Source organism: Somniosus microcephalus, chromosome 15 (genome assembly GCF_052327205.1).
Source record: "Somniosus microcephalus isolate GS21.2 chromosome 15, FLI_Smic_1.0, whole genome shotgun sequence".
NCBI classification, from domain to species: domain Eukaryota; kingdom Metazoa; phylum Chordata; class Chondrichthyes; order Squaliformes; family Somniosidae; genus Somniosus; species Somniosus microcephalus.
Window position 1 is genome coordinate 14,272,755 of NC_141001.1, and position 22,703 is coordinate 14,295,457.

Below are 22,703 nucleotides of genomic sequence, written 5' to 3' on the forward strand. Positions count from 1 at the left end.
TTATTGTTCCTTAATTCTAACCAAATAGATTCTGTCATTGAACACTCAAATTCCTTTCCAGTGCAGTAATAGTATCTTTGATCAAAACAGCAACCAACCCCCCCTCCTTTTTTTCCTTCCCTATCGTTTCTGAATCATTGTAGCCAAGAATATTAAGTGTCCATTCCTCCCCTTGTTTGAGCCAGGTCGCTGCATTTGCCACTATATCATAATCTCATGTGGTTACTTGTGCTTGTAGCTCACTAAACTTATTTACATAGGGTTACGTAGGATATACTGCACAGGAACAGGCCATTTGACCCAACCAGTGCATGCTGGCGTTTATGCTCCGCTCGAGCCTCCTCCTGTCTTTCCTCATCTAACTCTGTCAGCATAACCCTCTATTCCCTTCTCCCTCATATGCTTATCTAGCCTCCCTTTAAATCCATCTATACTATTCGCTTCAACCACTCCCTGTGGTAGCGAGTTCCACATTCTCACCACTCTCTGGGTAAAGACGTTTCTTTTGAATTCCCTATTTGATTTCTTGGTGACTATCTTATATTGATGGCTTCTAGTTTTTGCTCTTCCCCACAAGTGGAAACACTCTCTGTATCTATTCTATCAAAACCTTTCATAATTTTAAAGACCTCTATTAGGTCACCCTCATTCTCTTTTCAAGAGAAAAAAAAGAGACCCAGCCTGTTCATCCTTTCCCAATGGGTATAACCTCACATTTCTGGTATCATCCTTGTAAGTCTTCTCTGCACCCTCTCCAGTGCCTCTATATCCTTTTTATAATATGGTGACCAGAACTGTACGCAGTACTCCAAGTGTGGTCTAACCAAGGTTCGATACAGGTTTAGCATAACTTCACTACTTTTCAATTCTATCCCTCTGGAAATAAACCCTAGTGCTTGGATTGCTTTTTATGGCCTTGTTAACCTGTGTCAATACTTTCAGTGATTTGTGTATTTGTACCCCTAAATCCCTTTGCTCCTCTACTCCGTTTAGATTTGTATTTTCCAAGTAATATGTGAACTCCCTATTTTTCTTACCAAAATGTAACACCTCACATTTATCTGTGTTGAACTTAATTTGCCAATTATATGCCCATTTTGCAAGTTTATTAATGTCCTCTTGTAATTAGTTACAGTCCTCCTCAATACTGACTATCCTCCCCAATTTGGTGACATCCGCAATTTTAGAAATTTTATTTTTGATTCCAAAGTCTAAATCGCTGGTATCAATTGTGAACAATAGTAGTCCCAGCATTGATCCTTGTGGGACCCCACTTTCCACCGGCCATTGTGAATAGCTACCCTTTACCCCTACTCTCTGCTTCCTGTCTTGAAGCCAGCTAACTATCCAATCTGCTACTTGTCCCCTGACTCTGCATTCTCTGACCTTATTCATTAGTCTATTATGTGGTACCTTTTCGAAGGCCTTTTGAAAATTTAGATAAATTATACCTACTGCATTACTCTTGTCTACTCTCTCTGTTACCTCTTCAAAAAACTCAATGAGGTTGGTCAAGCAAGACTTTCCCTTTTGAAATCAGTGCTGACTATTCATTATTATATGTTTGGTTTCTAGATGTTCTTCTATTTTCTCCTTTAGTAGGGATTCCATTATTTCTCCTACCACCGATGTTAAGCTGACTGGTCTGTAGTTCCCTGGACATAATCTATCTCCCTTCTTAAATATCGGTATTACATTAGCTATCCTCCAGTCCAACACCTTTTTCTAATGAATTAATAAGTATGAGTAATATTGCCTCTGCTATCTTTTCCCTAGATTCTTTTAAAATGCACGGATATAATCTGTTCGAACCAGGGGTTTATCCTTTACCACACTCCGAGCAATTACGCACATGCATTCTAAACCCATCTTAATCTGCTTCGCATTTCCCCCCTACCTGAGCCCTCCTATTTCCGAGCAACTGTTTATTCTGGTGCTATTTGCCTCTCCCAGTGCTCTGTGCACCTTGTATTTCCTCTCCAATGCTTCATCCTGGTGACCCACCCCTTGCCTAATTAATTTAAACACTCCCCCACAGCACTAGTTAACCTCCTCATGAGGACATTGGTCCCAACTCTGTTGAAATGCCACCCGTCTATTTTGAACAGGGCCCTCATGCCCCAGAACTGATCCCAAGGCCGCAGGAATCTGAAGCCCTCCCTCCTGCACCATTTTTCCGGCCACGCGGTAACCTGCTTTATTTTACTGTTCTATACTCACTAGCACATGGCATTGGGAGTAATCCAGAGATTGCTACCTTTTGAGGTCCTGCTCTTTAACTTCCTCCCTAGCTCCTGAAGCTCTGTAGGACCTCAACCCTTTTCCTTTCTATGTCATTGGTTGCAACATGGACCACGACCTCTGGTTGTTCTCCTTCCCCCCTCAAAATGTTCTACACCCTCTCAGTGATGTCCTTCACCCTGGCACCAGCGAGTCAACACACTATGCGGGACTCACGTCACCGGTTGTAGAACAGCCTGTCTATCCCCCGACTATCGCATTCCCTATCACCACTGTATTTCTACACTGTGCTGTGCCTCCCAGTGCAGTCATTTGCCGCACAGTGCCATGGATGTGCTCTAGACTGCACTCCCCGAGGTGCCATCACCCTCACTGGCATCCAGCGCTGAAAACCATTTTGAGAGTGCCACAGTCCCGGCGGTTTCTTGCACTATCTGCCTCTTTCTACCCGGCCAGATGGTCACCCACTTATTATCCTCCTGGACTCCATGTAGCTGCGGGGTGACCACTTGCTGCAATGTGCCCTCCAGGAAATTCTCAGCCTCCCATATGCCCTGCAGTGACTCCAGCCATTATTCAAGCTCAGAAACTCTGAGCTCGACTTCAAGCAAGTGGAGGCACTTATGCTTAAAAGTCTTAAGTAATATGACACAGTACCTGACAAAAGGTCATCGACCTAAAACGTTAACTCTGTTTCTCTCTCCACAGATGCTGCCTGACCTGCTCAGTAGTTCCAGCATTTTCTGTTTATATTTCAGATTTCCAGCATCTGCAGTATTTTGCCTTTGTCATTAACACCTAGTCAGGGACCTACTTACAGCAGTTTAACTGTTAAACTGTATGTTAAAACTGCACGTGGCAGTTAACAGTAAGAAAACTAGGTTATATTCAGCTTGCTAACAATACAGAGGGAGCTTTACTGTGTATCTACCCTGTGCTGTACCTGTCCTGGGAGTGTTTGATGGGACAGTGTAGAGGGAGCTTTACTCTGTATCTAACCCATGCTGTTCCTGGCCCGGGAGTGTTTGATGGGACAGTGTACCGTTTAGTATTAACTTGTGTTGTAAGCTGATGCCCACTCAGAAGTGGACTGAGGCTAAACTGATTTCACATAGGACCCTTACAGCCAACAGGCAGAGGAAATTTTGTCCTGTCTGTCTGGGCTGGATTGAAACTTTGGACATGTCAAAGACCAGTATCTAACCCACTGCACCCCCAGTGATGTGTGACATGGAGAGCCAGGTGCACCTACATCTGTCTGTATGATGCTCCAAGCATTTGTGAGTCCGATATTCCCATCTGTCTCGAACAGTCGAAGCCCTTCCTTCAGATCCTCCTGAGCATAAGCATCAATCTGAGAGTAGGAAAGAGAGAAGCTTGTGTTAACAGAGCTTTGATCCAAAGTAAATCTTTGGCTCAAGTTATAGGAGAGTAACAGGCAGGTCAGCAGGAACCCGTGAGTGATACAAAGTAGAGGGGATCAGATAACATCAGAGACCATGAGGGCACAGCGTGAGGAGAATATCCAGGATACAACACAATGGAACAGTGGCTGCTGTCTGAGAACAGGCTGGATTAAACCACAGACTGGATGAGAGTCATGTTTTGCCTCTGTCGGGTGAGCTACTTACAGCCATTGGTGCCTTGTAGCTGAAGTGTCAATGTTGTGCAGACAGTTTGCATCCCATCCAACCGGGCAGAGTGAGTGCGGATGGGGGAAGGCAGCGGTGGTGGTCTAAAGTGGAGGGGGGAGAGTTCGCCCGCTCTGACCTTTCTGCTAGTTTTAAGGCTTTGTTCGTCTTTAATGCTTGACAGGCAATGTGACACACGACAGCCGATGCCAAGTGTTGAGCTGTGAGATACTTCACTCGGTGCTCCTGCTGTGACTGTGACTGTCACCTCAGGCACTCCGACACTCTCAGGGTAGACAGGCCCAGTGTCATGACTCCCAATTAGAGCCTGATCCCATGGTCCCTTCACACGCTGCCAGGTATGTTGAAGCCACCCATGGCGTGTTACACCAAGGAGTCTCCTCTCCTGATAAAAAAGGAATTTATTTTTTGGATCACCTGATGAAAGGTGAAAGGTGAAGTCAACCCAGCAGCCAGTGTGGAATTGGGCCTTTGTGAACAGCCTGTGACCTTTGCATCGCTCCTGAATAGGATGGTTATCAACCAGAACAAACTGAATTACACAGACACGCGCTCTGAGACCAACATCAATCTAATTAGTTGCTACAAAAGCCCAGGCAAATTGAAATGAGAAGGCCTGCCCTTTTCTTGCCAAGTGACTGGGCTAAATAGATATGGATTGTATGAGAATTAATTGAGGGATCCAACACTAATCCGTTGGGATTGTACGAAAACAAATTGAGACATTCCGACATAATCGACCTTTCAATATCTCTCTGCCATCAGCTGGGCCTGACACAAGCCTGTGGCCTGCCACTCAATGATGCTGCTCCAATCAGAGCCCGGCATTCGAGACTTGGATCTGGCTGGATGCTGTGCATCTAACTTGCTGGAAAATATAATACCGTCCCCTTTCACTGTGCTGAGGATAATGGAGAGTTCTCTGGTGGATAGCAAGCTCTGCCCAGTGATGCTGGAGGAAGTATCAGGCACCATGAGCGAACAGTCACGACAGAATCTGTCTGCTGGTTTAGTTAATGCTGGAATCAGGAGACCGATTCCCAGTCCCCGCCACAAACTCCATTTCCTCGCCATCGATTCCATCCCTCTTCCTCGTCATTGTCTGAGGCTGAACCAGACTGTTCGCAACCTTGGCATCCTATTTTATCCCGAGCTGAACTTCTGACCTCATATTCTATAGTAATCTGGGATCTAATGCTTAAGTTATCCACAAGATGGAGACAAATATTAAGGGATCATATTTACCAGTATTAAGGTAATGTCCTGGCACACCACTTATTAAGGTAGTGGCATTGCATTCTGGGTATGACACAGAGGTTGATCCTCCATCTTGGTGATCGCACAGTAAGAAATAGAGTATCTTGCTGGCAGCCTGTAAAGCTATGTTCTCTGCTACATATGTATAATTAAACAGTTGAGTTTTGGTTCCTGAAGTCTGGCTTATCTCAGTTTCTGACCTTACCACTCGGATATCACATTTGGCGACGAGGCTGAACAGAGCTCATCTTGAAGAAGGAACAATAAAAGAAAAGCACTGAATCAAGGCATCATGGCAGCTATGGTAGGACAGCTCTTTGCTTTTGATGTTCAGATGCAGACCTGGAATGAGTACTGAGAGTTGCTGGAGCATTTCTTTGTAGCAAATGATATAGTTGATGTCGGAAAAAGGAGAGCTATTTTGCTCACTTCCGTGGGACGTCAGACGTATAGTTTACAGAGAAACTTATGCAGTCCTGAAAAGCCTGGAGACGTAGCATTTGCTGACTTAGTGGACTTGCTAAAGGAACATTTCAATCCCAGACCGAGTGAGATTGTACAGCGTTTTAAATTTAATTCACGGAACAGGAAACCGGGAGAGACTGTATTGGATTATGTAGCGGTGTTGAGAAAACTGGCACACGATTGCAATTACGGGAACAGTTTGAAAGACATGCTGAGAGATAGGCTTGTTTGCAGGATAATGGATGCTCGAATGCAGAGGAGATTATTGTCCGTGACTGGGCTTACATATGAAAATGTGTTGGAACTTGCTCAAGCCATAGAGACAGCTAACTGTGATGTAAAAGAAATACAAGGTTCAAACTGGGCTACGACAAAGCAAGTTGGAGGTCTGGTTGTGCACAAGTTAAATATGAGTCGGAAACCACAACGTGAGCATGTAAAGGCATGTTATAGATGCAATGGAGCTCACCTGGCGAGGGAATGCAGGTTTCTGGAGGAAAAGTGCCACAAGTGTGGAAAAAAAGGACATATAAAACGTGCATGCCAAGAAAAAGCTACCCTGGAGGTATACAAACCTAAAGGGGGAGAACAGCAAAACCTAGTAAGAGAAGTGAAAAAACAGGGAGCACATCACATCAGGGGAGAAGCTGAGAAAGAAGACGACATGTTCATATTGTATAGTATGGTAGAGGACATTCCAAAAGTGGATCCTATCACTTTGCAACTGATAGTAAATGACTCTAAGGTGAACTTTGAGGTGGATACCGGATGTGGTGTTACCATAATGAACAGGGAAAAGTACTCAAAATTGTGGAACCGTGCGAAAGTTCCAGAGTTAAAGTCTTGCTCTATGCAGCTTAAAACCTATACCGGTGAACGAGTGGCGACATTGGGTACAGCTACTGTAACTGTGAAACACAGGGACACCGTGGAACAGCTACCTGTAGTTGTAGTATCGGGTTCTGGGCCAAACTTGTTAGGTTGGGGCTGGATACGAGAACTTAAATTAGATTGGGGAGCAATAAATCAACTAGAGGGAGGCAAACAATTGTCTTTGCAAGACGTGTTGATGGAACATGAGAACGTGTTCAAGGAAGAACTTGGAACATTTAATGGCCCCCCAGCTAAGATTTATGTAGACAAGGAGGCACTGCCAAGGTTTTTTAAACAACGACCTGTGCTGTATGCCATGAAACCAAAGGTAGAGGCTGAGCTTGACCGTCTTTTGAGAGAGAACATTCTGGAACCCGTGAAATGTTCAGAATGGGCAGCTCCCATTGTACCTGTTTTAAAACCAGACAATTCGGTAAGAATCTGTGGAGATTATAAATTGACAGTAAATAGGGTGTCTAAACTTGAACAGTATCCTATTCCTAAAACTGAGGATCTTTTTGCAAACCTGGCTGGAGGGAAGAAATTCACAAAGCTGGATATGAGTCATGCATACTTGCAGATTACACTAGATGAGGAATCCAAGAAGTATGTAACCATAAATACACACAAGGGTTTGTTTACCTATAACCGTTTACCATTCAGTGTCTCATCTAGTCCAGCTATCTTCCAGAGGACTATCGAGGGTGTACTGCAAGGGATTCCACATGTTTCGATCTATCTGGATGACATTCTGGTGACGGGAAGAACCGACCAGGAGCATCTGAGCACTCTGAGAGAGGTACAACAAAGATTGGATAAGGCTGGGTTACGGCTCAAGAGGAGTAAGTGCACTTTCCTGGGGAATGAGGCCGTGTTCCTGGGACATAGAGTGGACGCCACCGGGCTCCATCCAATCAAGGAGAAGGTATAAGCACTGCAGGAGGCCCCAGCTCCTACAAATGTGACTGAGTTAAAAGCTTACCTGGGACTGTTGAACTATTATAACAGGTTTTTTACCAAACTTGGCAACAGTGTTAGCACCTCTTCACAAACTTCTGTGCAAGGAGACACAGTGGCAGTGGGAAGAGGAACAGAGGGTTTCATTTGAACAGTCCAAGAAACTGATGCTGTCCTCGGATGTGCTGGTTCACTACAATGCAGAGAAAGACATCATTCTCTCTTGTGATGCTTCACCTTATGGGGTGGGGGTGGTTCTTTCACACAGCTTGGAAGATGGAACAGAAAGACCGATAGGGTTTATGTCCCAAACTCTGACCCCAGCGAAAAAAACTATTCCCAGTTAGATAAAGAGGGGTTAGCAGTAATGTTTGGGTTACAGAGGTTTCACAAGTACATATATGGCAGGAAATTCACCATATGCACCGATCATAAACCTCTTCTATCTCTTTTTAATGAGATGAAAGCAGTACCACAGATGGTGTCACCCCGGATCCAGAGGTGGGCAGTGACGTTGAGGGCATATGAGTATGTCATCGTTTACAAGGCGGGCAAGTACCATGGGAACGCAGATGCCTTGAGCCATCTTCCACTGCCAGGCACACCTATCCGTGCAGCTCCAGAGGACAGAGTTTTGATGTTGGAGGATACGGATACGGCAATTGTGACCGCAGAACAAGTAAGGACTTGGACTGGTAAAGATCCAGTACTGTCTAGAGTCCGAGAATATGTGATGAGGGGTTGGCCACAACATCCGGAAGGGACTGATTTCATACCATACAGTGTCAGGAAGACAGAGATGAGCGTGCAGGATGGTTGTGTGTTGTGGGGAGCTCGAGTGATTATTCCACAGCCAGCACGACAGTCTATCCTAGTGCAACTACATCAGTGTCATCCTGGAGTTTCGCGTATGAAAGCATTGGCAAGGAGTTACTTGTGGTGGCCAAAGCTAGATGAAGAGATAGAAAATCTAGTCAAGACATGCAGCACTTGTCAAGTGCACAGGAAGGCACCAGCAGCAGCTCCACTCCACCCCTGGGAGTGGCCGGATAAACCATGGAGAAGATTACATGTAGATTATGCAGGTCCATTCATGGGAAAGATGTTCCTCATAATCATTGATGCACATTCCAAATGGATGGATGTGTATCCTGTAAATTCTGCTTCATCTACTGTTACTTTCGACTGCCTGCGTAGGAGTTTTAGTAATCAAGGGATACCGGAGATCGTAGTAAGTGACAATGCCACGTGTTTTGTGAGTACAGAAACAAAAGTGTTCATGAGAAACAATGACATAGTGCACGTGACCTCAGCTCCATATCATCCGTCTTCAAATGGACTTGCGGAGAGAGCCATACAAACATTTAAGGAGATGATGAAAAAAAGTGCGGAAGGGAGTTTGGCAGCAAAAGTGTCACGAGTTCTGTTCAGCTACAGAACAACACTTCAATCTACCACAGGACTCTCTCCTGCTGAGTTGTTGTTAGGACGTCGACTACACTCCACTCTTGACCTGGTTCACCCAGATCTAAAAAGGAAGGTGGAAAACCGACAAATCAAACAAAAGGAGAACCATGACAGAAGGACAAAGAGCCGCAGTTTTGGAGAAGGAGATGCGGTCCTTACCAGAAATATCAGTTATGGTCCAAAATGGATTCCTGGCGTCATAGACTCGATGACCGGTCCAGTTTCATATACGGTCATGGTGGGAACTGTAGTGTATGTACCTTTAAGAGCCCCTGTGTACTGTAATACCGGTAGTGACCACTCAGGTATATAAGCCTGTATAGCGTCTTGTATCTTTTAGTTCACCTCCAGACTTTGTTCAGTAAACACCTGTTAAACCAACTCCTGCATTCCGTGTCTTCATTAACACACGGATACAACAGTGGCGACGAATTGGAAACGGACTTACCTGCAATTCGGCAGCACCTCAAGGAGATCGATTCCTCAGACGAAGGTCGAAGAAAAAACAAACAAACTGTGGTTTCACCAGCTAGCCGGGCTGGTGGCAGGTACTGCACTAATCCTTCCTGGTCGGCGGGCTGGGGCTCGATCGGGTGGCTCTGCAGCAGGGCCGAGCAGTGAGTCGGAAGGCGGAGGCAAACAGAGACGGAGGGTGGAGCACTCGGGAGACGGCCGGCGCTGCAAAGCAGGTCAGCGTTCGGACCAAGCAGAGGGAGGGAAAAGTCCCAGAGAGTCCGGTGGGAACGAGTCTCCAACTATTAAAAATATCTGTGTAAATAAAAACTGCGGAGAACAGCGTTGTCAGCAGCGGCAGCGGCGGGAAAGCGCGGGAGTCGCCATTTTTTCTCGGCAGGGAAGAAAGGAAAGCGCGGGAGGTGCCATTTTTTGATTTTCAGGATGCCTAAGACTGGCAATATTACTGCTTTTGATAGTGATATAGAGGATTGGACCACATATGTGGAAAGAGTGGAGGTATATTGCACAGCGAATGAAGTAGAGGATGATAAAAAGGCATCAGTACTTCTAAATCTGATGGGTGCAAGGACATACGGGCTGTTACGAAACTTAATCACTCCAGCCAAACCGATGGACAAGAATTTTAAGGAGATTGTTGATACCCTACAGGAGCACTTAAACCCAACACCGCTGCTGATAGCGGAATGATTCAAATTCTTCAAGAGGAATCAGCACTAAAATGAAAGTAACGCTGATTACCTCACCGAATTAAGAAAGCTGTCAAAGCACTGCCAATTCGGGGCAGGACTGGCAGATTCTCTATGAGACAAATTCGTCTGCGGTCTCCTAAGTGAAGGAACACAGAAAAGGCTACTTTCTGAGAAAGATTTGACACTGGACAAGGCTTTCAGCGTGGCTGTATCATACGAAGCAGCAGCAAGAGGAGCTGCAGAGATACAGCAAAAGCCACAGGACTTCGGCACCCATGAAATGACACGGGGTTTCGAGAGATGTTATCACTGCGGCAGATCCACCCATGACCAGAGGGACTGCTGGTTCAAGGACAAAGCATGCAGGCAATGCGGAAAGATGGGACACATTGCACGTGTATGCCGATCTGGAAACAAAAAATCCACTGACAGAAAAAAAATTAATAAGGAAAAGTACAGAAAGGTACAAATGATGACGGACAGTAGCTCCGAAGACCAGAAGAGCGATAGCGATTCCGGAAACAAGAGACTAAGCTGTCTCAAATTACATAATGTAATTGCCAAGGAAGATTACCAGACCATTTGGGTTACCCTCACGATAGCGGGGTCCCCAGTTAAAATGGAGCTAGATACAGGATCAGCTCTGACCGTCATAAGTCAACGGGATTACGAGCGGCTATTTCCGCATATACCTTTGAAAGACACATCCATTATCTTGAAGACATGTACGGGGCAGAAAGTATACCCCAGAGGGAAAATAAGGGTGCCTGTTGTATACAACGGCAAGGAAATACAGAAGTTGTATTTATACATTCTGCAAGATGGTGGTCCACCGTTGTTGGGACGTGAATGGATCAGGAAGATACGTTTAGACTGGCACTCCATTCAGGCACTGACGGTGACCAGTAAGAAAAAAAATGATGATGACGTCATACCTGAACGATTAAAAGACATCTTGGCTAACGCCAAAGAAGTGTTTCAATAGGAACTAGGAACCTTGAAAGGCATCACCGCCTCAATAAAAGTGGAAGATGCGGCAATTCCCAAGTTTTTTAAGGCAAGGCTGGTGCCATACACAATTCGTCCAGCAGTCGAGGCAGAGCTGGAGAATTTGGAAAAAGCAGGCGTGTTATCCAAGGTAGTTTGGAGCGAGTGGGCAACACCCATCGTCCCGGTCATGAAGAAAATGTTGAATAATGATAAATCTGAAGAACAGAGAAAAATTCGCATCTGTGGGGACTTCAAGGTGACTGTAAACCCGGTCCTTCACACGATACAGTATCCTCTTCCGAGGATAGAAGATATTTTCGCCTCACTATCCGGAGGGAAACGTTTCACCAAAATTAACTTAGCACAGGCATATCTACAGATGGAGGTTGAGGAAGCCTCTAAAAAGTATCACACGATAAACACACACAAAGGCCTGTACCAGTACAATCGACTGGTTTTCGGAGTAGCATCAGCTCCAGCTATCTGGCAAAGAGCTATGGAGCAAGTCCTGCAAGGGATTCCGGGGACTCAATGCTACCTAGACGACATCCTTGTAACAGGAGAAAATGACAACGAGCACCTTGCCAATTTGGAGCAGGTGCTCACTAGGCTGAGAGAACGGGGCCTACGAGCAAATCGCCCCAAGTGCAAATTTTTCCAGAAACAAATATCATATTGTGGCCATATAATTAACGAAGAAGGGTTGCATAAGTCACCTGAAAAAATTGAAGCGGTCATAAAAGCCCCAGCACCTGAAAATCTCTCACAATTAAGGTCGTTCCTGGGATTGATAAATTACTGTCATAAATTTTTACAGAACTTGTCAACTGTTCTGCACCCTCTTAACGCACTGCTACAAACAGGAGTAATTTGGAAATGGAGCGAAGACTGTAAACGTGCCTTCTATAAATGCAAATGCTTGATCACGTCCAAGGAAGTGTTGGCTCATATCAACCCATCACTGCCAATCAGACTGGCGTGCGATGCATCCCCTTACGGCGTAGGAGTGGTATTATCGCATAGATTCCCTGATGGCTCGGAGCGGCCGATAGCTTTTGCGTCACGCTCATTGAACTCAGCTGAGCGTAACTATGCCCAGATCGACAGGGAAGCACTCAGCCTGGTGTGGGGAGTGAAGAAATTCAACCATTACCTACACGGACAAAAATTTACCTTGTTGACTGACCATCAACCCCTCGTCTCCATATTCAACCCTAAAAAGGGCGTTCCCATTATGACAGCGCAAAGGCTACAGAGGTGGTCCCTTTTCCTAGGGGCACACCAATATGACATAGAATACAAAGGATCAAAACAGCATGGGAATGCTGACAGTTTATCGCGCCTACCGTTGCCAACGGTAGAAGAGGCACCTACAGTGGACCCAGTGGAGATATTCCACTCGACCATAGTGGAATGTCTACCAGTAACAAATTCTGCCATTGAAAAGGAAACGAGAAATTACCCGACTCTCTCACAAGTCTACGATTTAACGGTGAAGCGATGGCCAGCACATGGCGAACCACTGTTGCCAGCATTCTCGCAAAGAAGAGAACAGCTGTCAGTGTGCCGAGGAACCTTGATGTGTGGATCCAGAGTGGTGATTCCACCCAAACTCCAGGATAAAGTGCTAAAGGAGCTTCACGAGGGGCATCTGGGTGGAGTGAAAATGAAGAACCTAGCCAGAGCATTTGTGTGGTGGCCAGGTATCGATGGAGACATCGAAGAAATGACCAAGAGCTGTCTAGGATGCCAGAAGGTCCAAAACGCCCCACCACAAGCCCCTCTACATCCATGGGAGTGGCCCTCATCTCCATGGCAAAGGGTACATATCGACTTTGCTGGTCCATTTATGGACTCAATGTTCTTAATCGCGGTTGATGCACACTCCAAGTGGCCGGAGGTAATAAAGATGTCCTCCACCACCACGGAAAAAACCATCACAGTATTAAGGACCATATTTGCCAGGAATGGGCTGCCTGAACAGATCTGTTCTGATAATGGACCGCAATTTGTGTCCGAAGAATTCAGGAAGTTCTTAAAAAACAATGGGGTTAAGCACTACACGTCCGCCCCATACTATCCCGCCACCAATGGATTAGCTGAAAGGTTTGTCCAGACCTTCAAGAAGGCCATAAAGGCCATGGGTAATGAAGACATAAATCTACAACATAAGATAGATAACTTCTTGTTTGCGTACAGGAATGCAACACATGTGGTTACAAACCAAACTCCCGCCATGATGTTTTTCAATAGAAGACTAAGATGCCAGCTGGATTTGATCAAGCCAAACATCAGAAGGAACGTAGAGAACCGGCAATTTCAAGGCATGAATGAAAGGCCAACTAGAACCTTCCAGATAGGTCAACAAGTTTTGGCCCGGGACTACCGTACCGAGAAATGGCAGCCTGGAACTATTTGCACACGACTAGGACCGCTGATGTATACCGTGGACATTGGTGAAAGCATAATAAGGCGCCATGCTGACCAGATCATAGAGTCATCCGAAAAGGGACAACCTACACCACAACTCTATACGCCTAATGATGAAGCAGAGATACCCATAGTATCTACCTCCGATTCGGTGATACTGGAACCAGATGAACCCGACACTGGCATTCAAGCCGAATCGACCTTGCCAAAAGAACCTACTACACCACCGAAAACTACTACACCACCGAGGCGTTATCCGGACCGAGTCAGGAAGCCTCCAGAGAGACTGACTTATAATTGATTAACTGCAGCAAATGTGTAGATTATTGTTCTTGTAAACATGTTAATTAATGATTACTTAAAATGTTATGTACTAATTATCTAAAAGGGGAGGAATTGTAGTGTATGTACCTTTAAGAGCCCCTGTGTACTGTAATACCGGTAGTGACCACTCGGGTATATAAGCCTGTATAGCATCTTGTATCTTTTAGTTCACCTCCAGACTTTGTTCAGTAAACACCTGTTAAACCAACTCCTGCATTCCGTGTCTTCATTAACACACGGATACAACAGGAACTGGTCAGGTAGTACGCAGACATGTGGATCAGATACTGACCAGACAAAGGGAAATCGAACTGGAGGTTCCAGAGGAAATGTTGGAGGACAAGTTGGTCCCCAGTTATCCAAATGCATTGGTGGTACCAACACCACGAACAGAGCCAGTTATACCTGGACCCCTTCGTCAAGAGGAAACCATCATAGCAGAGTCAGATACTCTGAGTACTGCTCAGGAGCAGCAGGTGGCTCTACCACAATCAAGCAGGGACTTGACTGTAAGACATTCGCCAAGCTCACAAGCCGCCAGAGAGATTGATCGCGACCTGCTAGATTCGTTCAGTATGGACTATCATTAAAGGAGTTTCCTTATGGACTTTTTAAGAATGTTGTTAAGAAATTATTGTAAACATAAGAGGGGGGGGATATAGTAATCTGGGATGTAATGCTTAAGTTATCCACCAGATGGAGACAAATATTAAGGGATCATATTTACCAGTATTAAGGTAATGTCCTGGCACACCACTTATTAAGGTAGTGGCATTGCATTCTGGGTATGACTCAGAGGTTGATCCTCCATCTTGGTGATCGCACAGTAAGAAATAGAGTATCTTGCTGGCAGCCTGTAAAGCTATGTCCTCTGCTACATATGTATAATTAAACAGTTGAGTTTTGGTTCCTGAAGTCTGGCTTATCTCAGTTTCTGACCTTACCACTCGGATATCACATATTCAATGCTCTGGCCGGCCTCCCAGCTTTCACCCTCCATGAACTTGAGGCCATCCAATACTCGGCTGCCCATATCCTAACTCACACCAGGTCTCGTTCACCCTTCACCCCTGACCTACATTGGCTCCCGGTTCGTCAATGGCTCAATTTTAAAATTCTCATCCTCGTGTTCAAATCACTCCATGGCCTCCCCTTCCCTATCTCTGTAACCTCTTCTTGCACTACAACCCTCTGAGATCTCTGCACTCCTCCAATTCTGGCCTCCTGTGCACCCCTGATTTCCTTCGTTCCACCATTGGTGGCTGTGCCTTCAGCTGCCTAAGCCCTATGCTTTGGAATTCCCTCCCTAAACCTTGCTGCCTCTCTAACTCTCTCTCTTCCTTTAAGTTGCTCCTGAAAAACTCCCCTTTGACCAAGCTTTTGGTCACCCCTACTGATATCTCCTTTGGCTCAGTCGCAAGTTGTGTCTGATAACGCTCCTGTGAAGCGCCTTGGGACATTTTACTACGTTAAAGGTGCTATATAAATGCACTTGTTATTGTTGAATCACTGAACTGAGTTAAACAGACACGTCTGTCCCTTCCTCCATCTCCAGCGCACACACGAGAAACACCAGCTCAGTCCAGGTCATACGCTTCAAGACCAACTCTGTGTGTGGTGTGTGTGTGTGTGTGTGTGTCTGTGGTGTGTGTGTGTGTGTGTATGTGTGTGTATATATGTGTGTGTATATATGTGTGTGTGTATGTGTATGTGTGTGTATATATGTGTGTGTGTGTGTGTGTGTGTGTGTGTGTTTGTGTATTGGTCTCTCCACCCAGCTCAAGTCTCCCAGATGTGATGAGTTCACAGTGTGCTTACACTCTGTCTCAGTGTCTGCCTGTGTTTGTGATGGGGCTGCTTATGGTTCTGGTTATCACTGAGAGGTGTGTTTGATCTTTCTGCAGGTAGCTCGCAGGCTGCACTGCACTGCACTGTAATGTAATGTGCAGTCAGGAACATTATTAAAAACTTTGCCCATTCACTGCTCAGTCCAGGTCAAACATATCCCTTTTAGAGCCCCTGAATCATCCCTTTATCGAACCACCTCCATCCAGCTTTAAAATGAACACCCAACACAGTCCAGTGCTTTTACCCGATTGTGATAATAACACGGCATCAGTTAGCACCTTCCCCAGCCAATCAGAAAGCACGTTATTACTGTTCCTCTCCCTTTGTCTCAGGTTGTTTCCTGACCTTGAGACGCCCTTTGTTATTTCCGAGAACAGAATGACTGGAGGATTCAATCAGCTTTCAGTCGTGCTGCTGCCTCATTTACATCCGTTAAACTCTTCTGGGAATTGGTGCATTCTATCCCAGAGAACTGGAAATAATAGTCAGCTGCCTTCGTCACTGAAGATGATTTATTTTATCATCTCCAATCTACTCAGATCAGTGTGTTAGTTAAAATAATCTATGATCCATTGCTTGTGAACAATGAGCACTGCTTTATCCAGATTTTGCTGCAGTTAAACTCGGACAAATAAAATCACTGCTGGCCCGTTTCATGGATGGTCGTGACTTTCAGGATCACACCCTGTTTCCTACATTTTACCCCCAACACAATCAAACTCAGTCACACTCAGCATATTTTTCCAGGTCCACCCCTATTAGTATAAAGCCTCTTCACATTCTCCGTCCCATCTCCCTACGCGAGCCAACTTTTAACTCACCCAGAGGGACCGGTATTTCACCCAGAGGGACCGGTATCTCACCCAGAGGGACCGGTATCTCACCCAGAGGGATTGGTATCTCACCCAGCGGGACTGGTATCTCACCCAGAGGGACTGGTATCTCTCCCAGAGGGATTGGTATTTCACCCAGAGGAACTGGTATCTCTCCCAGAGGGATTGGTATCTCACCCAGAGGGACTGGTATCTCACCCAGAGGGACTGGTATCTCTCCCAGAGGGACTAGTATCTCACCCAGAGGGATTGTTATCTCACCCAGAGGGATTGTTATCTCACCCAGAGGGACTGGTATCTCACCCAGAGGGACCGGTATCTCACTCAACGGGACTGGTATCTCACCCAGAGGGACTAGTATTTCACCCAGAGGGATTGGTATCTCACCCAGAGGGACTGGTATCTCACACAGAGGGACTGGTATCTCACCCAGAGGGACCGGTATCTCACTCAATGGGACTGGTATCTCACCCAGAGGGACTGGTATTTCACCCAGAGGGATTGGTATCTCACCCAGAGGGACTGGTATCTCACCCAGAGGGACTGGTATCTCACCCAGAGGGACTGGTATCTCACCCAGAGGGACCGGTATCTCACTCAATGGGGCTGGTATCTCACCCAGAGGGACTAGTATTTCACCCAGAGGGATTGGTATCTCACCCAGAGGGACTGGTCTCTCACCCAGAGGGACTGGTATCTCTCCCAGAGGGACTAGTATCTCACCCAGAGGGATTGTTATCTCACCCAGAGGGATTGTTATCTCACCCAGAGGGACTGGTATCTCACCCAGAGGGACCGGTATCTCACTCAATGGGACCGGTATCTCACTCAATGGGACTGGTATCTCACCCAGAGGGACTAGTATTTCACCCAGAGGGATTGGTATCTCACCCAGAGGGACTGGTATCTCACCCAGAGGGACCGGTATCTCACTCAATGGGACCGGTATCTCACCCAGAGGGACTAGTATTTCACCCAGAGCGATTGGTATCTCACCCAGAGGGACCGGTATCTCACCCAGAGGGACCGGTATCTCACCCAGAGGGACCGGTATCTCACCCAGAGGGACCGGTATCTCACCCAGAGGGACCGGTATCTCACCCAGAGGGACTGGTATCTCACCCAGAGGGGCCGGTATCTCACTCAATGGGACTGGTATCTCACCCAGAGGGACTAGTATTTCACCCAGAGGGATTGGTATCTCACCCAGAGGGACTGGTATCTCACCCAGAGGGACCGGTATCTCACCCAGAGGGACTGGTATCTCACCCAGAGGGACTGGTATCTCACCCAGAGGGACTGGTATCTCACCCAGAGGGACTGGTATCTCACCCAGAGGGGCCGGTATCTCACTCAATGGGACTGGTATCTCACCCAGAGGGACTAGTATTTCACCCAGAGGGATTGGTATCTCACCCAGAGGGACTGGTATCTCACCCAGAGGGACTGGTATCTCACCCAGAGGGACTGGTATCTCACCCAGAATACCATTATTCTTGTGTGAGCTGCAATAGTGACTGCTGTGAGCTTTTTGAACAGGGGGACATATCACTCCTGTCCTCACCTGACCCGCACACAAATCATATCTTTAAGCCAATGTCCCAGTATCCTCCATCACCATCCCTAGGTATGTCCTACCGGCAGGGCAGACCCACCAGAGGTGGCAGCACAGTGGTATACAGTCAGGAGTGGCCTTAGGAGTCCTCAACATTGAAGTCTCTTCAGGTCAAACATGGGCATCAGGTCAAACATGGGCAAGGAAACCTCCTGCTGATTACCACCTACCACCCTCCCTCAGCGGATGAATCAGTATTCCTCCATGTTGAACACCACTCGGAAGAAGCACGGAGGGCAGCAAGGGCACAGAATGTACTCTGGGTGGGGACTTCAATGTCCATCACCAAGAGTGGTTCGGCAGAGAGAGAAACAGAGTTAACATTTCAGGTTGATGACCCTTCATCAGAACTGGAAAAAGCTGGAGATCGAACAGAGAGGTCAGAGTGGGAGTGGAGCGGAAGGAATCCCCAGGGCCCCAAACACTCCTTTCAGGTGAAACAGCGATTTACTTGTACTTCTTGCAATTTAGTATACTGTATTCACTGCTCACGATACGGTCTCCTCTACATTGGGAAGACCAAACGCAGATTGGTTGACCGCTTTGCGGAACACCTCCATTCAGTCCGTAAGGGTGACCCCGAGCTTCCGGTCGCCTGTCACTTTAATTCTCCGCTCCACTCCCACTCTGACCTCTCTGTTCGATCTCCAGCTCTTTCCAGTTCTGACGAAGGGTCATCGACCTGAAATGTTAACTCTGTTTCTCTCTCCACAGATGCTGCCTGACCTGCCGAGTATTTTCAGCATTTTCCATTCTTACCTATCCAGTTGGAGTCAGAGAATTACCTGCAACGGCTTTTCTTCCCGCTCCCACCCCGTTACCTCTGGAGTCCCCCAAGGGTCTATCCTTGGACCCCTCCTGCTTCTCATCTGCAAGCTGCACCTTGCGACATCATCCAAAAACACAGCATCAGTTTCCACAGGTACGCTGACGACTTCCATTGTCTCTAAATTGTCAGACTGCTTGTCCAACATCCAGTTCTGGATGAGCAGAAATTTCCTCCAATTAAATATTGGGAAGACCGAAGCCATTGTCTTCGGTCCCCGCCACAAACTCTGTTCCCTAGCCGCCGACTCCATCCCTCTCCCTAACAACTGTCTGAGGCTGAACCAGACAGTTCGCAACCTTGGTATTATATCTGACTCCAAGATGAGTTTCTGACCATATATCTGCAGCATCACTAAGACTGCCTATTTCCACCTCCGTAACATCGCACGACTCCGCCCTTACCTCAGCTCACCTGCTGCTGAAACCCTCATCCATCCCTTTGTTACCTCTGGACTTGATATTCCAACGCACTCCTGGCTGGCCTCCCACATTCTACTCTACGTAAACTTGAGGTCATCCAAAACTCGGCTGCCCGTGTCCTAACTCGCACCAAGTTCCGTTCACCCATCACCCCTGTACTCGTTGACCTATATTGGCTCCGGTTAAACATTGCCTCAATTTTAAAATTCCTATACTTGTTTTCCCTCCATAGACTCGCCCCTCCCTATCTCTGTAATCTTCCCCAGCCCTACAACCCTCCGAGATATCTGTGCTCCTCCAATTCTGGCATCTTGAGCATCCCCGATTTCTATCGTTCCACCATTGGTGGCCGTGCCTTTAGCTGCCTAGGCCCCAAGCTCTGGAATTCCCTCCCTAAACCTCTCCGTCTCTCTACCTCTCTTTCCTACTTTAAGATGCTCCTTAAAACCAACCTCATCTGCCCTAATATCTCCTTATGTGGCTCGGTGTCAAATGTTTTTTGTTAACGCTCCTCTGAATCGCCTTGGAACGTTTTACTACATTAAAGGCGCTATATAAATACAAGTTGTTTTTGTAGTTGGAGCAGGAAGTTACAAAAGGATGTAGAAAGATTAATTCAGTGGGCGAAACTGTGGCTGATGGAGTTCAATGTAGGGAAGTATGAGGTCATCCACTATGGACCTAAGAAAGTCAAATCGGAATATAGTGAGAGACCAGGAACTGTGAAGGAGTGAAGGGCTTTGGCTGTCCATATACACAAGTCACTAAAAGCCAGTAGACAGGTACAAAAAGTAATCAAGAAGGCAAATGAAATGTTGACCTTTATCTCAATGGGGCTGGAATACAAAGGGGAGGAAGTGACGCTTCAGCTGTACCGAGCTCTGGTCAGAGCCCACCTGGAGCACTGCGATCAGTTCTGGGCACCGAACCCCAGGAAGGATACATGGGCCTTGGCGGGAGTGCAGTGCAGATTCACCAGAGTGATACCAGGGCTTAGAGGGTTCAAGGACAGGTTGCAGGCTTGTATTCCCTTGAGTTTAGAAGATTATGGGGTGATCGGATTGAGGTGTTTAAGATGATTAAAGGATTTGCTAGGGTAGATCGAGAGAAACTATTTTCTCTGGTGAGTGAATCTTGAACAAGGGGACACAACTAGAGCGAGGCCATTTAGGGGTGATGTCATACAGCATTTCACACAAAGGGCAGTGGAAATCTGGAACTCTCTCCCTCAAAGAACTGTTGAGGTTGGGGGTCAATTGAAACTCGCAAAACTGAGATTGCTAGATTTTTGTTATGCAAGGGTATTAAGGGTTACGGAACTAAGGCGGGTAAATGGAGCTGAGGTACAGATCCTGTTAAGTATGTGTATTGTATTGAACAATTAACACAAAGACTTAAACGTATAACTCAAACAGGTCTTTACTGGTTGGAGGTAGGGACTGCACGTAGGTCTTTACTTCATGCCCACAGGCGGGAACTGAGGGGAGATCAGTACCCACAGTACTATTTATACCCCTATGGCCAGGAGTGGTACTGCGTATCACTACGCCTTACAAGTAGTGCAGTCCTGTCCATAGGTTCAAAGTAGCACACATATTACATACACAACAGATCCGCCACGATCAAACTGAATGGTGGAACAGGCTCGAGGAGCTGAATGGTCTACTCCTGTTCCCTTGTTCCTATTAATCAGTAAAGTGACGAACAGACCCAGCTCCCCTCCATCTCAGTTTCTATGGAGTGATTTTATAAACTCCCAATACTTGTGCGTCGTGTGGCTGCTCCTCTCTGACTTTCAGTGAATTACTGACACTCTCTCTCCCCAGCGATGTTGTATTTACAGCTGATCTCAGAGCCGTTTCTGACATGAATGCTGAACAGAGGCTTCATTCATTTTTCATGTGCGAGTACATTAAAACATTTCAGAGACAGTCTCCGTACCTGACCTCTGTAGACACAGAAGAGGATCCCTCCAATCACCTCCACCACAAAGATCATTAGTAGCAGGATGAAGAACTAACCAAGAGGGAAGGAAACACAGGTAAAACTGTAAGTGCAAGGAGGTTATTTGTTATAAAGCATAAACATAGATAAAGTCAGCAAAAACACACAGCATCCTCACACATATACTCACACCCACAGTCCTTCATAACACACACACAGCATCCTCACACATATACTCACACCCACAGTCCTTTATAACACACACACAATCTAGGCTGACACTCCATAGAAACATAGAAGATAGGAGCAGGAGTAGGCCATTCGGCCCCTCGAGCCTGCTCCGCCATTCAATGCGATCATGGCTGATCATCCAAATTCAGTACCCGGTCCCTGCTTTCTCCCCATATCCCTTGATCCCCTTAGCCTTAAGAAATATATCTAACTCCTTCTTGAATATATTTAATGAATTGGCCTCAACTGTCTTCTGTGGTAGAGAATTCCACAGGTTCACCAGTCTCTGGGTGAAGAAATTCCTCCTCATTTCTGTCCTAAATGGCCTACCCCTTATCCTTAGACTGTGACCCCTGGTTCTGGACTCCCCTGCCATCGGGAACAGCCTTCCTGCATCTAGTCTGTCTAGTCCTGTTAGAATTTTATAAGTTTCAATGAGATCCCCTCATTCTCCTAAACTCTCGCGAATATAAGCCTATGCAGTAGTGAGGGAGTCCATACGGACCCGAGCACCATCCCCCCTCACCCCCCTGGCCTCGGGTTCATGGTACCCACTGGTCTGAGCTGGTATCGCTCTCTCCTGGGATGAAACCAGCAGCTGAAAGAGGTGAGAAATCGAAGCACATTGTAGCCGGACAAGCCCAAATACATTCAGCGTCACGGTGGACCAGAAAGAGTCTGTGAATCATTCAGGATACACACAGGCCTCAGGGCTGGAACTTTTCCCAGTCCCTCTGTTGCCACTGGATTTGTCTGAAATGCATACAACTCTTCTGTACTTTAAACACACATCCTCTGGTCAGCTCTACTATTGCGGGGTCGGACACTACAAGGGCTTAACATCAAGATTATACTCTCAGAAATCACAGCTACTGTCCCTCAACACTGAACGCACCGCTCCAGCATCCTCTCACATATAAAACATAGGTGGGGTCAGCCAAGCCTTTGAAAAAGATGGGAAAGGTCCCTCTTTAACAAGCCAGTTCTGCTCCGGAGTACAAACCGCGAGCACTGTTGTAATTTTCATGCTCTCCCTCATTCTCCTTCCTCTGGGTTACAGAGATCAGGAGCCAGTGACAGGTTCCTGATGAGGAATGAAAGAGAGATGAGAAGAGCTGAATGATGTTGATGCTCTCCGAGTCCATCCCGCACCGGGCACACA

General features: G+C 46.5%; 1 protein-coding gene across 1 annotated transcript in view; it reads right to left on the reverse strand.

Annotated features, from left to right (window-relative positions):
- The window catches only part of LOC147106553 (tetraspanin-4-like), a 67,710-nt gene extending 46,332 nt beyond the window's left edge, over window positions 1–21,378 (reverse strand). The window contains exons 1-2 of the mRNA XM_086007508.1: window positions 21,308–21,378; window positions 3,494–3,595 (exon numbers count right to left, since the gene is read on the reverse strand). Coding sequence (XP_085863634.1) covers window positions 3,494–3,595; window positions 21,308–21,364 — 159 coding nt within the window. The 5' untranslated portion in view covers window positions 21,365–21,378. The remainder of the gene's footprint in view (window positions 1–3,493; window positions 3,596–21,307) is intronic.
- Between the last annotated feature and the right edge of the window lie 1,325 nt (window positions 21,379–22,703).